This window comes from Equus przewalskii, chromosome 14, assembly GCF_037783145.1.
Source record: "Equus przewalskii isolate Varuska chromosome 14, EquPr2, whole genome shotgun sequence".
Classification (NCBI taxonomy): Eukaryota; Metazoa; Chordata; class Mammalia; order Perissodactyla; family Equidae; genus Equus; species Equus przewalskii.
This window is the reverse complement of record NC_091844.1, coordinates 67,805,209-67,821,712: the sequence shown is the minus strand read 5'-3', so window position 1 is coordinate 67,821,712 and position 16,504 is coordinate 67,805,209. Positions and strand designations below refer to the sequence as shown.

At 38.1% G+C, this 16,504-nt stretch overlaps 1 protein-coding gene across 3 annotated transcripts in view; it reads left to right on the top strand.

The window, feature by feature from the left end:
- Nucleotides 1-16,504, top strand: part of BABAM2 (BRISC and BRCA1 A complex member 2) — a 420,511-nt gene that overhangs the window by 219,597 nt on the left and 184,410 nt on the right. For all 3 annotated transcript variants that reach the window (XM_070572970.1, XM_070572969.1, XM_070572971.1), the window contains one exon: nucleotides 16,031-16,140. In XM_070572970.1, the coding sequence (XP_070429071.1) occupies nucleotides 16,031-16,140 (110 nt within the window). The remainder of the gene's footprint in view (nucleotides 1-16,030; nucleotides 16,141-16,504) is intronic.

Sequence of the window (16,504 nt, the reverse complement as noted above, 5' to 3'; positions counted from 1 at the left end):
CAAGCTTCGTTAAGCAATTTTCTATAAGAAGCACCGTCAACTTAGGTTTGACTACTCTAGACATCAAGTCTTGATTCCAGGATCAGGTGGAGGTGGCCATAACAGGTAGATAGCTATAACCATACCTAGCAAGATTCCTTAATTTGGGGAAAATAGCAATATTTGGGGAAATTACTAAATCCACGTTATGATTTGAGAATTAAACATATTTTATTATGCAGTTAAGTGTAACTATGTCCCGTAAAACTTGAAATCATGTGTAATTTTTTTCTGACTTAAAATTCCAGCTTCTCTCTTTTCTTTTATTCATGACTAAGAGAATAATGTCTTTGCATGGTCTGGTCTGGATTTTATCATCTTTTAATTCTTTTCTTTATTCTGAATTTTGAAACAATCTCATATTTATAATAGAAATATAAGAACAGTACAAAGCTCTTTTTTTAACCATTTGAGAGTAAGTTACTGATGTGATGCCCTTCACCTCCAAATGCTCTAGTGTATTTTTTTTCTGCTTTTTCTCCCCAAATCCCCCAAGTACATAGTTGTATATTTTAGTAGTGCGTCCTTCTAGTTGTGGCATGTGGGACACCGCCTCAGCGTGGCCTAATGAGCAGTGCCATATCCGTACCCAGGATCTGAACCAGCGAAACCCTGGGCTGCTGAAGCAGAGTGTGCGAAATTAACCACTCGGCCACGGGGCCGGCCCTTAGTGTGTTTTTTATAAATAAATACATTCTCCTACATAATTACAGTATAGTCATAACAATCAGGAAATTAACACTGACATAGCACTACTATCCAATTCTAAGATCCCTTCAAATTTACCAATTGTCCCAGTGATTTCCTTATAGAACAAGAATTCTGTTTAGAACCACATGTTGCATTCACTTGTCTCTTCAATCTGTAATAGTTCCTCAGTTTTTCCTTGACATTCACAACATTTTTGAGGATTATAGGCCAGTTTTATAAATGTCTCTCAATTTGGATTTGTCTGATATTCCATTGTGATGGGATTCCATTTATGCATCCATGGCAGCAATGTTATAGAAGTGATGCTGTTTTCTTCTCATTGCCCTCGCTCAGGGGGCACAGTCTGTTTGACTCATTACTGATGATGTGTACACCTTGATCACTTGTTTAAGGTGGTGTCTGTAAGGCTCTCCACTGTAAAGTCAATTTTTTTCCCTTTGTAATTGGTAAGCATTTTGTGGAGAGGTCCTTTGAAACTATATAAATATCTCCTTTTTCATCAAACTTTAAAATTTACTTATTTATAGCAGTATGGATTCATGATTTCCCATCTTATTTAATGTATTATGGTCAGGTACCACCATTGTTTATTTTGGTGTTCACTATTATTCCTATATCTATCTGTATATATTGAACAACCATGTTCATACTGATACCTCTAATTCCAATTCAATATTCTGGGTTTGTTCTGTTTTTCTCTTTATACATATTTGTGATTTCATTCTTTGAAAGTGATAAATCTGATTCCCATTATCCTTAATATATTATTGTAATATATAGGTTACGTGTATTATAATGCATAATATATATATCATATCCATCTCCCTATATATAACCAATCTCTCATTGTTGCTGCTGCCCCTCCCTCTTGTGAGCACCCTATTCACTCTGCTTGGGCTCGGACACCCTGCACCAAGTTGCTTTTCTATGGGGACATCCTTCTCACTCTGCTCTGGACCACCATAGACCTCCCTTCCCACCTCTTATTCAGCCTTGCCTTCCTTCAATCCATCCTTCCTAAGCTGTTACAATATTCTTTCTAAAACAATCTGATCATCTCATTACCCTGTTTGTAATCCCTTTTTCGTGTTGACCTTAAAACAAACTCCTTAGCTTAAATGCATCACGGTGTTCATGATCAGGCCCTTCAACTTGTCCAGCCTCATCTTTCACCACTCCTCATTAGTATCCACTATTTCAGCCTTCCTGAGCACTGCCTTGAGTGTGCCATGTGCCTCTCTACTCCAGTGTCTTTCCTGTGCTATTCTCTCTTTCTTCCACTCCCTTATACTCTTTATTCCTTTAGAGCACTTAGATTCCTCCCAACTAAAAACATTATCACCTCCTTGAAAAGCCTTATGTGACAACCAGTTTTGCCTTCTCTTTAGCACTCCTCCCTTGTCCTGCCACAGGTGCACACCTCTCTTATAACATACCTTTGTTCTAACAGTTTTAACCTAATGGTCAGTTTATTTGTTTGTTTTTCCTACTTGACTGTGAAAGTTTTGAGGGCATGGGTCCCTAGTGCCTTTTAGGTGGTGCCTTGCACATAGTGGGACATTAATAGATGTTTGTAGAATGAATGAATCCTGAGGTCAGCCCCAAAGATATACTCAGTATAGGAGGAGAATGGAAATAATTGAAGACAGAAGAAAATAGAAAAAATATGCTGCATATGTTGCCCAGGCTGCATAGGCACTATGAGTCCAGTCATAGTTTACCTGGGGGGAAAGCCCAGTTTAGGATATTGAGGCATTGGGAAGGTTTTTTGCTCTTGTGTTGTTTTTTAACATAGTGTTTTTTTTTTTTTTTAAGATAGTTCGTGAAACCTGCTTTGGATTGTTATACAGGTTTTCTTGTACACTTAGCAATATTTGATTCAGTAAGTAATAGACCCAAGGAACCAAGGAGGCTCAGCCTAGTCTGCTATCTTAATTGAATTCTTTCATGCTTATTTAGTATAAACTTTTTTCAGTAAGTTGAATCGACATTCCAGTGTGAATTAGAAATGTTAAGCTGTTAATAGCTTCCCTGGAGAATTGCATCGTGCTAGGATGCCTCAGTACTTTCATCATTTATGCATCGTGAAATGTCACAATTTCTGTTCATAAGCACAAAACTGCAAATGTTCGTCAATTGGTCTATCTTAAGCCTGTTATTAGTTTAGAAATTAAAGAAATATTCTTCACTAACCCAAACCAATGATAAAATCTAACTCAATTTATAGTTCTTCTAAATCTGGTCATCAGCACTGCTATAATTAGTAAAGTCCTAAATAACAAAACCACCTACTCAATAGTTAGGCTCAGTCCAACATTTACAATTTTCCATTTCTGGAGCTTTTAATATATGTTCTTTCTCATTTGAATCTTTTTACTTTTTATAACTACATTCTCTTTGGGATCTTATATTTCCTTTTTTATTCACACAGACCTCATTTAGTAAGTGACAAAGAATTTTCAAAGCAAGTTTGGATATAGCAAAATGATGTCGTGAAAAAAAGTATTGATGTAGGAATCAGCAGTCGTGGGTTTTGGTTTTGTGACTAATTAGCTCTACACATTAGGCAAATCACTTCCCTTATCTCAGTTTCTCCATCTGTAAATCTGTGAAATGTGGGTTTTGGAATCAATGGTTACAAACTTTATTTTTAATATACCGGAAACCTTTTTACAAATAAAATCTTTCTGCCAGTGCCCAGTATACAAAACGGAATAGTAGCTGCTCTTAAGACACATGTTCTTAAGATACACATGATCCCTCCTTCTCTTAGAACTCAGGGTAGCAACCACTGGGCCAGATCCCTAAGGGGTCCTTTTCACCTTTAACATTCTCTGATTTTATTTACCCTTCACTCATGTCATTTTATCTATGGCACATTTTCACCAATATCATTGACTCAAAGGGGATAGTGTCAGCGATGTCAGCTCTCTCCACCTGTCTGTCCCCTTTCTCTGGCTCCTCCATAGCATGTGGATGTGGCCACTTAGAATATTTGAGAAATACCTTATTGTGGTTTTCATCTTCTACCACGGTTCTTTCCTCCATTTAACTCTGAGTTTTTGGAATATGCCATAGATACTTATTTTTAAATCCTAACTTTTGTCTAAGCTTCATCTTTCATCATTAAGGTGATACCTTCCACTCTCTTAGCCCCATGCAAATCACAGTTCATCTGTTTTCTTCTGTTTAATCATAGAATGGATATTTCAATCCATTGCTTTTCAATTCTCTCTCCATCTTTAGACCCATTTTCTTTTCCTTAAATACTAGTTAGTTCTCTAAGCCAGTGCTTCTCAGACTTTAATATTCTACAAATCACCTAGGAATTTGTTAAGTATCTCCCAGGTGAGGCTGATGCTGTTGGTCTGAGTAGCAAGGCTCCATTTATACAGGCTTCAGCTGCCTGCTGTTCGCAAAGGTTATGCCACACCTGCATTTTGGGCCTGCTGCTGGTCCTCTGTCTCTATGCATTTTGAACTAGATAGCCTGAAATATTGAAGAGGTAGAACTAGCTTCACTGGAAAATGTCCAAAGCTTGCTGTTTAACATGCGGCCTGGGAAAGCCAGAACCTCTTTCCTGGCCTTTTACCACTTTTAGAAGTTTTGCATTTTTCCTCTTAAGATACCCATTACTCTCCTGCTTTCTTTACCTCCTCTTTGTAAAAGCTTAGTGTCAGGAAAGAGTCTGATGAATTGATTCTCATTACATAGAAACAGTTGAGTTTTTCAGCCTTTCCTTATAGGGCTTTGACAATTAATCATGTACTGTCTTACGGGATCTCTCATTGAAGGAGAAGAGAAAAAACTTTTCTCCGTGTGTTTACATCTGCCTCTGAGTTGGGAGACAGATCCTTGCAATTCTTTTCTTCCTTATTGTGGTTATCAGAGTATCTTGCACGTGGTAGGTAAATCATAAATGAGTATTGACTTAGTGATGGCACATGGTATGTTGTTTGGAAGTTTATTAGAAATGGACAAAGATTGCTCTTGCCTTTCTGTACTGTAGGGTTTGGTCTCTCAGTTACATGTTTGAACTTGAATTTTCCTCTTATCCAGGGGATGATCTGAACCCAGGGGAAAATGGCTCATTCTGCCCAAACTTACACTACAGATTTATACTGGAAAGTCAAGTTAATAATTTATTTAGACCTCTGCTGTTTCTAGTAGGGAAGTCTGTTTGTGCAAACCATTTTTGGATCAGTAGTTTACTGGCAAGCATATGTAGTCATTCTTTCATACATATATTCATACATTTGTTTATCAAATATTTATTGAGTGCCTATTTTTGTGGTAGGCACCATACTAGGCACTGGGAACACAAAAATGAAGGAAACACAGCCACTGCTCTTAGGGAACTCAAACAGGTAAATGTTAAGAGCACATATGTAAATAACTTTAAAACACAAAAGAAATAATAAGATGTTAAAGACCTGTAAGATTTCAGAGGAGAAACCCTTACGACAGAGGGTGAGATCAAGAAGTCTCATAAGTAGACACGGCATCTGAAGGGGACTTGAAAGAATTGAGAGATTTGGGGTTGGGGGATGCAAGGCTTCCCCCATTCAGGATTGAGTGGCACAGTACAGACAAGGTGGAGTGATAGGGTGGAGGGTGGGCACCTGCTGCAGTTAGGGTGTGTCAACAGGGCAGGTGGAAAATGAGATTGGAAAGATCCCTTGGAGGGGCTTGAATGTCAGGAGGAGAGCTTTTGAGGCTGGAAGAAGGTGCAGTATTTACTGTGCTTCTCAGAGCTCATTTTCTACAAGGGAAGCATTCCTCCAGCCAGTTCTAGAGGGATATAGTTCTGAGCCTCTTGTTTTTTTAGAGCTCCTAGCTGCCCTTTACATTTTGCAAATAATATCAGTATGCAAATCAAAAGATCTCTGATTACTTCAAAGAGAGTCTAGTAGGCTCCATTCTTTGTTTTAACACCTGTGATTTGTGATGTCTCCTCTTAATGAGGGTGTGGTGCCAGGTGGCTGAAATAACTTGGAAGTAACCAATTGCCTAGTTGCCATGGGCACCAGACTGAGCCAAGTGACTTGCTTGGTGGGTGGGTGGGTGCAAAGGTGTTATGAGTTTCTAGGGTGCCTTTCCCTTCTGTCTTTACACAGAACCACCTGGGAAGAATCTCTAAACCCCGTATCTCAAAGCAACCTGGAGAGGAAAGGAATAGGGGGTAGCTTTAATAGTAGGAAGAATAGCATGGTAATGGAAATGATAATCAGACCAAGAGTCTGGAAGGAGTAAGAGAAGTGAAACCAACATTTATTCAGCCTGGTTCTGTACTTGGCACTTTTACGTGCATTTACCAAAGCTGGGCAAATCTATTGCTTCCCATAATGCCCACATTTACCATATCATGTAGAAAAAACAAAAACATGTAAATTCTTTGTAAAAAATTTTGATTTCACTACATTAAAAAATCACCTTTTTTTTTGCAGTTCCTCAACTGAATGGCAAAACATTTCATGTATTCAGATGGCACGCTGCTATGGATTTTCTGGATTCAGCATTGGCGCCTCTAATACTTTCATGTTCACTGCGTGATGTTTAGGGGGGCTGTAGAGCAGGGAGTGCATGGTGTTCCATCCAAGGCCCAGGGTAGGTTACTGTGCTGTTTCAAGGCCACCAGATGAGAAGCAGTAAGCTCAGAAAAATAGCTGAGCTGCAGCCAGAGCCTAGTGCTGCAGGCAGATTGCTCTAGCAGAGCTTTCTTCTGGCACATGTGGAGGCATACAGCTCATCTCTGTCCTAAAAGCCCTTTCTGGTTCTCATTAGGGCCTGGCATTCCATAGTATGTAACAAGTAATCAAATGACCCAGGGATGAAAGTCTCTTTTTAGCACTTAATTCTGTAGATTTTGATTTGCCATCATTATCATCTATATTAGTGAGTTTAATAATTTACAAGAGAAAATGTTGGTTATAAGTGAAGGAAAACCACTTCAAACCAGTTTAAGCAAATAGGGCAATTTATTACTTTTCCAAAGCCAGGAGAAGCTTGAATAGCCAAACCACAGTAGGAGCAGGACACAGCTGGACCAAGAACCATGGGAACTAAGGGTGTCAGTACTGCCAGGACTCTTCTCTCTCATCTCTGCTTCACTCAGCATGTTGGCTTTATTCTCTCACATTACAGCCTGGCCTCTTCCATGTATGGGAAATATGGCTACTGACTGTTTCTTTTGCCTCTGTAAAGGGACTGGCCTACACTTGGCTCCCAAGTTCACAAATCTTAAGGAAAGGACCAGCCTCTCCCTGGACCCATGAGCTGTTTCCAGGAAGTAGGCACAGGCAGCTCGGTCAGAAGCTGTAGGGATCCACAGCTAGGTGCGGGAACTAGAAGGAAGAGGGGCTGTCCAGGATAAGAGAGGGTGTCAGGCAAGCATATCACAGATGTCCAGTGTATCAATTACCACTTTAAATCTGTATTTTTCTATCCTTTACAAAAAGCTATGTAAACTATTTATGTAAAAACTTTATCTTTAATTTATGGAGACATACTGGGGATGTGGTAAATGGTGTTCATACATGTTCCATGTGTGCTTAAATAAAACTCACTATTGTTTTAACTTGTTTTGTTGGGCTCTTGGATAAAAGTCTGGCATGTGGTGTGTGTCAGTAGGTGTGCATTAAATCACAACTCAGAGATGTCTGAAGATGTGGTTCAGTGTGACTTGTAAAACAAAACAAAAATTGATGCTTATTTAACTAAGCTCAGCTTCTCATTGGACTCATTAAGAACACATTGTTAGGGCAACAGGGGAGACTCCACACTCCAGATTCTTTCTCTGAAGACGTTGGTGAGTAGAGAAGGTGGTGGGAGCAAGGAAACATCATTTCCTTCCCATAGAGGACCCTGGCTGTACTGCAGAGGCTCCCCCCACCCTCTCTGGCCTCCTGGAAAAAAAGCTCCATTTCACACACCTTTTAGAGTAATGCTGTGACTGTTCAAAGATAGTTGATAGTTCTCAAGGCTGTCTGTTAGGTATAATAACTGATGGGACAGTATTTGACCAACAAAATCTTGATCATCATTGTTTTAAAATAGCCAAGATTTTTTCCCCCTAAGTTTATTTGTACAACATGTGTTTCAATTTAGCTTTATAAACAGAAGCTATAACCAACATGTTAAGGGTAAGTACAGCTTCACAAGCAGATTCCTGCATAAATGAGAGCAGTGAAATGGTCTTTGTTTATGAAAATAATAAGCAAGATACACACACACACACACACACACACATATATATGTAAACCCTAACCCCATACTGTATCATGACATCTACTAGTAATGAACTCAAGATGTCACTTTTGGAAGACATGGGCAGGTGAAAACAGGACAACAGCTCTGTCCTGGTATCCTGGCCTCACCCTCTAAGAGCTGGCTATTTCAAGAACATTGCAGTTATCCTTTCCTGACCTGAGACTCAGCTCTTTTTATTTTCACTGAGTATAGTTAGTTAATCGTAGAATATGCCTAACCACACATTACTGAAGGAAGGTTGACATTATGGCTTAGAACTCCACAGTCCTCATCAGTTTTCTTAGAGAAGCCATCCTCCTTTCTTAACTGAGTCTGTGTAAAGATATCAGACGAATACATTTTATTTGGCGTGGTGACCTTTATAGCCTTTAGTCTTTATAAACTTAAGAATTTTAGGGGGTTAGTCCCTTGGCCAAGTGATTAAGTTTGCGTGCTCGGCTTTGGCAGCCCAGGGTTTCGCCAGTTCAGATCCTGAGCACAGACATGGCACCGCTCATCAGGCCATGCTGGAGTGGCGTCCCACATAGCACAAACAGAAGGACCTACAACTACAGTATACAACTATGTACTGGGGGGCTTTGGGGAGAAAAAGAAGAAAAAAAAAAGATTGGCAACAGATGTTAGCTCAGGTTCCAATCTTAAAAAAAAAATTTAATTTCTTGCTCTGTAATTTCTAAAATTAAACATTAAAACACATAAAGCACGTACTTCCCAGTTTGTTTTGAATACCCATTATGTGCCTGGTACAGGCAGGATAGTCTATTCTGGATAAAAAGGGAATAAGAAATGGTTCCTTAAGTTGCTCATGGTCTTTTGGAGCATACAGGATTTAGACACTAAGTGGAGAACAAGTAAATGGATAGTAAATCTCTGATATCTTTTCTGCACATGGGTTTCCAAGTTTTTTTATCCCTTTCTTTGAGTATTGATACTCCGTCTCTTCTTTTTGCCCAACAGCATGCTAGTGGGTACAGCATCGCGATTGAGTCCCGATTTGAGTCAACATATGTGGGTTTGAAACTCATTTTCACGATTTAACCTCTCTCAGCTTCAGTTTTTTCATCTGCAAATGAGAATAATAATAGTACCTACATTATAAGGTTCTTATGATTATGAGATAATACATATAAAACACTAAGCAAAGTGATTATTGAGTAAACACTGAATAAAAGTCAGCTGTTATTATTAGACATAATAGGAAGTAGGAGATCTCTACCTTGGCCTCAAGAAATTCACAATCTGTTTGGAACATAATATATATACTGCTTAAACAGCATGGGGAACTCATGAAGCAACATGGTGAAAACTGCTAAGGGCAGACATAGATCACATTGTAGTTGAAAAAAATCTTAATGAGCGAGTGAATTTATAATGAGTTAAAGAAATTATAAAACCACACCAATTAAGAAAAGGAGAGGAAGAGCTTTTTGATAAGGAGAGACAAGTGTAAAATTCTTAGTCAAGATCTAGTAAAATACATGGAGAGTGGCTCAGTTTGCCTAGACTATGGAGGGAGAATCTTTTTACTCCCATTTCTGTTCGGAGAAACCGAATCAGAAGTAACTCTCTTAAATGCTGCCTTCATAAGAGATATCAAAATATCAAAAGAATTTTTAGCTAAGAACTCAGTGTGTGGTGGAGATAGTGTGTAACCACGCCCTCAGAACACTTACCCCAGGACTGCAGCACTGTGCTGCGTGGAATGGAGGAGGCTCAGGCTTGGGAGCCACACCAGCAGGCAAAAGAGCCAGACAAGGACCCATTTATTGCTCTTCCTCATCTGTTTGGCTCAACTTCCTTACTCTTGGATTCATTTTGCTTTCTGACTATACTTTTTTCCCTGGCATTTGTGTATTTCCTAGCACTTAGATGAAGAAGAAATGACCTTATTTCCAAAATGAGCAGTGTCATAATTGGACAGAGACCCCCTAGCAATGAGACCAAGGTCTTATCTTACATATATCATTTTCCTTGTTCTTCAATGTTTCTTTTGCTTAGATTTAATTCCATTCCTAGCATATTCATTGTTATATCTTAATGCCGCTAGAATCCTAATTCAAATTTTGATTGGGGCCGTTTTTGTTGATATAATGCGATGAGTCAAGAGGACTTTTTATCCTAAATCTCCTGTCTTAAGTCATGAGAGGCCCCTGATTGGTCTCCGTAAGGCCATCTTTGACCACCCTCTCTAAACTTCCATTCCCTCCTTACTCCTTGCCCCTTTTCTCTGCTTTAATTTTTTTCCATAGCATTTGTAACATACTATATATTTTACTTACTTTGCGAAATGTATGAATGAATGGTAGCACCATGGGAGTCTTGTTCTTTTTTTTTTTTTTTTTTTAAAGATTTTATTTTTTCCTTTTTCTCCCCAAAGCCCCCCAGTACATAGTTGTATATTTCTCGTTGTGGGTTCTTCTAGTTGTGGTATGTGGGACGCTGCCTCAGCGTGGTCTGACGAGCAGTGCCATGGCCGCGCCCAGGATTTGAACCAACGAAACACTGGGCCGCCTGCAGCGGAGCGCGCGAACTTAACCACTCGGCCACGGGGCCAGCCCCGGGAGTCTTGTTCTTTTATTTGAGAAAACTTGACTTTGAAAAATCTAAATTTATGTAATTTGATGACAAACCTATAGTGCCAAAATACTGGGCCTCTAAAGTACACATCTTACTTAGTATATTTTAAAATAAGATTCTGTTTTGGAAATTTTTAATTTGCTTGCAGTTTTTCAAAAACTCATAGCTTTTGTATAATGAGGTTCTTGCCCACACCCAGTTTTCAGTCACCCTAGGAACCGTGATTTATCCTGGGTCTAGTTTAATACCATTTTAAATATAACTCAAAATGGTTTTTACTTGATTTTTGACATTCTGTATAATAGCTTGTTTATAGTCCTCATGTCCGTAAACTGGTTTTGCTAGTAATGATATAGCCTTGTTGTAAGTCTTTTTGAATTGAGAAATACAGTGGCTTTTTTAAAGTCTTCCTATGCGACCTGTGGTTTATAATATTTATTGTTCAGCTAATGTCTACCAGCAATTGGTTAACTGGTAGTTTGTACCTATATTGACGCTCATCATACAGGAGCTTGTTTAATGGCTGCTATCTTCACTGGAAAATTAGCATGTCAAAGGGATACAGCATAATGATAAATTGTACTTGCATTTTCTGTCATTTCCAAGGCTATTTGTTGTTTTTTTCTGCACTCTTTTGATATTTGCAAAAAGCCCCAATTGAGAATAGTTATATAAATAAATCATTATGACCTAAGCAGAATGCTAGCTCTTATTTAGACATAATAGGAAGGATGTATGGTTATATATATATAGAGAGAGAGAGACGTATCTCTCTCTCTCTCTATATATATGTATATGCTAATAGATGGTTCAGATTTGAGTTTTCTTTAATAAAATCTTAAGTAGTCATAGATTTGAGGAACTGAAACATAAATAATGAGAATCCTTCTAACTGAAAGCATTTTTTATTTGACTCCATCATTTACTCATAGTCATTCCTGCATTAATTCAATTTTTTCAACCAATTTGCTATATATGTCCTATGTTACAGACACTGGGGATGCAAAAGTGAACAGGAAAAGCTCCCAGCCTGTAATGAACTCACCATCTAGTGAATATTCTCTATAAGCCATAGAAACCCCTTTCTGCTATAGCCAAGTGCTGAGCCAAATCCATTGTTAAATCTCAGCAAAATCCCATGGGCATCTTTGCCTCACCATATCTATGACAGTGCCTGACACGCTTTTATCACGGTAGGAGGCAGTTTTCTTTTTTAGCTTCAGCGGATTCACCATCTTTCCCCCCATTTTAGCCTGCTGCAGTTTCAAATGGTACAGATAGAAAGCCCTGAAAATGTATACTTGTACAATTTTAAATGTCCCCTCCTACACTATAACTACCCTCTGTTTTCAAAATGCTGCCATTAGCGGTTACAATAATCATCTGTAATGTTAGCTTCTAAGAATCACGGTACAAGAGCTTCTTGTATAATTTCCCAGATGGGAAGGAACACACGTACAAGCCTGTTACAGTTGCAGAAACTGGAAACAGCACTGTGTGGATTTGTATTTTTGGAACTCTTTAGGCTTATTTAAGCACTCGAAGTCAAACTTAGGTATCCATTAGGAATAAAATACCAATTCAGGGAAAACTCATGTGCTACTTCAAGGAGAATAAATCATATTAAAGTGGTTCGTAAAAGGAACTCCTGGAAACAACTATTTTCATATTCAGACTAATGTTTCGCGTGCTCTTTGCAGGATGCCACATGATAAATGGTGATTATATAAACCAGGGTCCTTCCGTTTGTCTGGAGGACTGTCTCTGAGCATTGCTGTTCTTTGCTTTAGAAGCAGTGAACTGAGAGGGTAAAAAGTAGGAAAGGGAAATAATTATAAATTACCCATAGGTTTGGAATGAAGCTACTAATTAGAAAGGTTTTCAGTGGCCCCTAGTTTTTTGCAGTGTTTTTTTTTTTCACATGATTTTGTGACTTTTAGTCAGAGCCTTGACCTTTAACAAGGAAACTCAGTCAAGGGGGGAAGGTATCTGAAAGTCAATGTTAGTTCTTTTTTTTAATTGTCTTTCTTAAGGTGACCAATCTAACTTTAAAGAGGACTACTTCTATACTTGGATCATGAATTGAATTTGTCCCTCTGAATGTGAAGTTTTTCCAGCTCAGCTTCAACCTTAGTTTAGATATTTTATGAGTTTCAGAGTAACTCATAAATAATTATTATTTATATGTTATTATATGTTATTATAAATAATAACATAGTTTCCATTTGTTGAGACCGTATTTTTAAAATTTTCCATCTTCATTTTACAGAGGAATATTCAAGGTTGAATGCTTTATCATCTGTAAAAGAGCAAGAAGTGATAGATAAACTCAGACTCCCAGTCTTGGCTCTTTTAAAACCACTCGTTCTAGGGACCTTGGTGTATCATGGGAGGCAGGAGCAAGGAGTCAGTACGTAGTTTCCAGATATCACTGGTGACAGCAGCTTTGTTAAGCAGGTTCCTGAAAATCACTGGGTGTGGAGAATAAAGGTTTGGAATTAACATTAATTTGTTTACTGATTTATTCATTCAACAAACATTGAGTGGTTTCTGTGTTCCAGGCACTGTACTAAGGTCCTCCTCTTACATGCTTCCTATATCATACCACCTAGAAGTGTACATATTCCACAGGTATTACAAATCTGCATGTAAAAACAAAATTATGACAGTGTTAGATGAAAACCTAGGGAAATAGTTAAATATCCTCAGAGTTATTGACCAGATTTAACTCTATAGAAGGCTAAATTTTCTGTGATGTCACAAGAGCCCTCCAAGCAAAGTAGAAAGTCAAAAGTTAGACGGAGAGAAAATATTTATAACACATGTGGTAGATAAGGGTTAATAAACCTAATAAACAACAATAACAAAAAAAGTCCAAAAACCTTTAAGCAAAATGGGCAAAGGATTTGATCAGAAATTGTATAGAAGAAAATGACCAATGAAAGAGTAAAAAGTTACTCAGCTTCATTCATTGTCTAAATTGAGATGCCATTTTCCAGCTGTCAGATTGCCAACATTGTATTAAAGAGTAACAACAGCCAGTGTTATCCAGTTACTCAGGATGAGCGGAAACAGGCCATCTCTCATACTCATGCAAGTTCATGGGTCCAAATGTGAATTGTTGCAAAATTTTTAGAAAAATAACCTATTAAATTCTATTAAAATGTAAAATGCTCATAACCTTTGACCCAAGCAGCTGAGCTTTAGTTGTCTATTAAGAAATATAAGTCCTAATAGTAAAGGATATGTATATACAAGGATATTTATTGTAGCATAATCAAGTGGGTAAGAACTACAAACAACCTGAATGTCCATTGCTCGGGAATGGTTTAATAAAAAATAAATGCATGCCATGGAATATTATGTGGCTATTTAGAAAGCAGTTGGTAGAGTGATATGTATAATGTGATTCCGTTAGGGAATACAAAACAGAAAGTTAAAGAACTATTTCTATGCAAATGTGTGTGTATGTGTGTGTGTTTTTATGAGCATAGAAAAAGCTGTTTGAGGCTACACACACAGTTCTCATTGGTTACCTTGCCAAGTGAGTGTGGAAGAGCTTTTTCTTTATAAACTTTTGTATGGTTTGACTTGTTACAACAAGCCTAAATTTTTTAATGTAAAACCAAAAAATAATTGAGAAGTTAAAAACAAGGAATGAAAAGGGAAGGGGGATGTGGTCAAAAAGACAGGAGAAGACCAGGAGAGTATAGTTTCTTAGAAGCAAGAAAAGAGTGTTCCCAGAGAGAGATCATCCATGTCAAATAATGTTTAGAGATCAAGTAAGATAATGACAGAGAAGCATTTGCTGTGTTTACTGGATGCCTTTGGCAGAAGCAATCTTGATGAACTAGTAGGATCAGAAGACTATTAAAGTAGGCTAAGGGATAAGTGGGAAGGAAGGGAGTAGAGACAAGGAGTGTAGACAACTCTCAAGTAGTCTATGAAGAGGCAGAGAGATGTAAGAGAGAATACAGGGGACTATGTAGAGACCAGTATGATTCTTTTCTTTATTTTTCAAATATTTATTTTTTAAGATGGAGGAGACTTCTGGTCCTCGTCCCTTTGTATACATGCCACACTTGTGCATCCTGTAGGTGCGATAGAAGGCAGAGCAAGGAGACTGACAGTGTTAGAGCTGAGCAGGATAAGTCTGATGACCAGCTTCCCAGGAAGCAGGAAAAAGAGGGGTGAGGTTGATTTTAGACAGAAGGAAGGACATCATTTCTGAGGTTCTCAATGCTCACGGGCAGTGATTCTTAAAGTCTAGGTTGGGACCCTCGTAGGATGGCCACTGAGCCCTCTTGAGGACCTATGAACTAATCTGGAAATATAGGTCAGTGAAAGATGTGTAATTCTATTAAGATTTTAAAAAATTTCTGTTTGACTTGGAGCCACTACCAGCCAAAAAAATTAAGGGTTACTAAAATTTGGTATTTGCAAATTAAAATCAACATGCTACTGGAATTTGTTCTAATTCATTATTTTATTCAGAAGTCTGGCAAACACTCGGTGCTTGGCAATAATTGTAAAGCACGTAGTTGTAAGTCCCACAATTTTGATTCAGGACACTTCATCATTGTATCATCAGTGTTGGCTTGAGTTGGTTACAACATTTGATTGCTGCCATTCTTGCTTTTTAATTATAAATCACAGTAAGTTTAGCTTTATCATTATGAGTTTAGTTTATTGTGGGTTGTTTGGCTAACCTCTCAATGTTTCTTGATACATATTTGGATTGGCAATGTTTTTGTCTTATAATATTCTTATAACTAGACTTTTAAGATACATATGCCTTGTGGTTCATATATAAATCATCGATGATCATTTTGCTAAAGTAGATGTGTACATAACACTACCCATAACTCTGCCATTTGCCATTTGCTTATATGGTGGCACCCTTCATAGTGTTAGTTTCTTGGGAATTTTGCTATTTAAATAACTTACAATATACTGTCAAGGTAGGTATAATAAAATTACTGGGTATTTTAAGATTTTGTTTTTTTCTCATGACTTAAGTCATTTTATAACATATTCTTCCTACGAAAAGTAAATTGTAGGCGATTTGTATATATTATATAAATTATAAGCCATTACATATATTGCTAGCAATATGTTTACTGCAATTTGTTAACTGTGTTTTCATCTAATTCTGTATCGTCACCAGATTCACTTTTCCCCTCTTGGAATGTGGGAACAAGTGAGATAGGTAGGGGTTTTTTCCCTTACTGTGGTGAGCTTGGGTCAGAAAGTTTGAAAGCTATCACTCTAGAGGAGTGATTAGATACGTGGCAAAGGATGTGTGGAGCCGCTAAATTCAAATCCACATAACTCACACCTCCAGCCTCAATGCCAGTGCACTGTAGGCTCATCAGCTAAAAGACGTTACAAGAGCAGGTACTGATGACATTGTGTTTTTCACTTCCTGTTTAAGGATGTAAATGAAGACCCTGGAGAAGATGTGGCCCTGCTTTCTGTCAGTTTTGAGGACACTGAAGCCACTCAGGTGTACCCTAAGCTATACTTGTCACCCCGAATTGAACAGTAAGTATCAGTGTCATAAATTTTTTGTGGCCTGGCACTGCTCCTTGTTAAGCAGACATGTCGCACTGTTTGTTTTGCTGCTCTTGAACTCTTAAAACAATTTTTCTTTATTGACTTTGTTTTCTTAAAGATGAATTGTATTAGGAGTTTAGACTGCAGAGGCTATGCGGTTAGTATCTGCCGCTGCAATCTGTGGATGAGTCCTAGTTGCACCCTTTGTGATACGAATGCTGTACCTTTGTAGAGAGAGATGAGTAGGCAGACTGAGCCCAAAATTGTGACTCCTTCCAAACGTCCCCTGGGTACATATGGTTACAGCCTAAAAGGGACAGCTGGACAACATCCCACCCAATTTCTTATATAT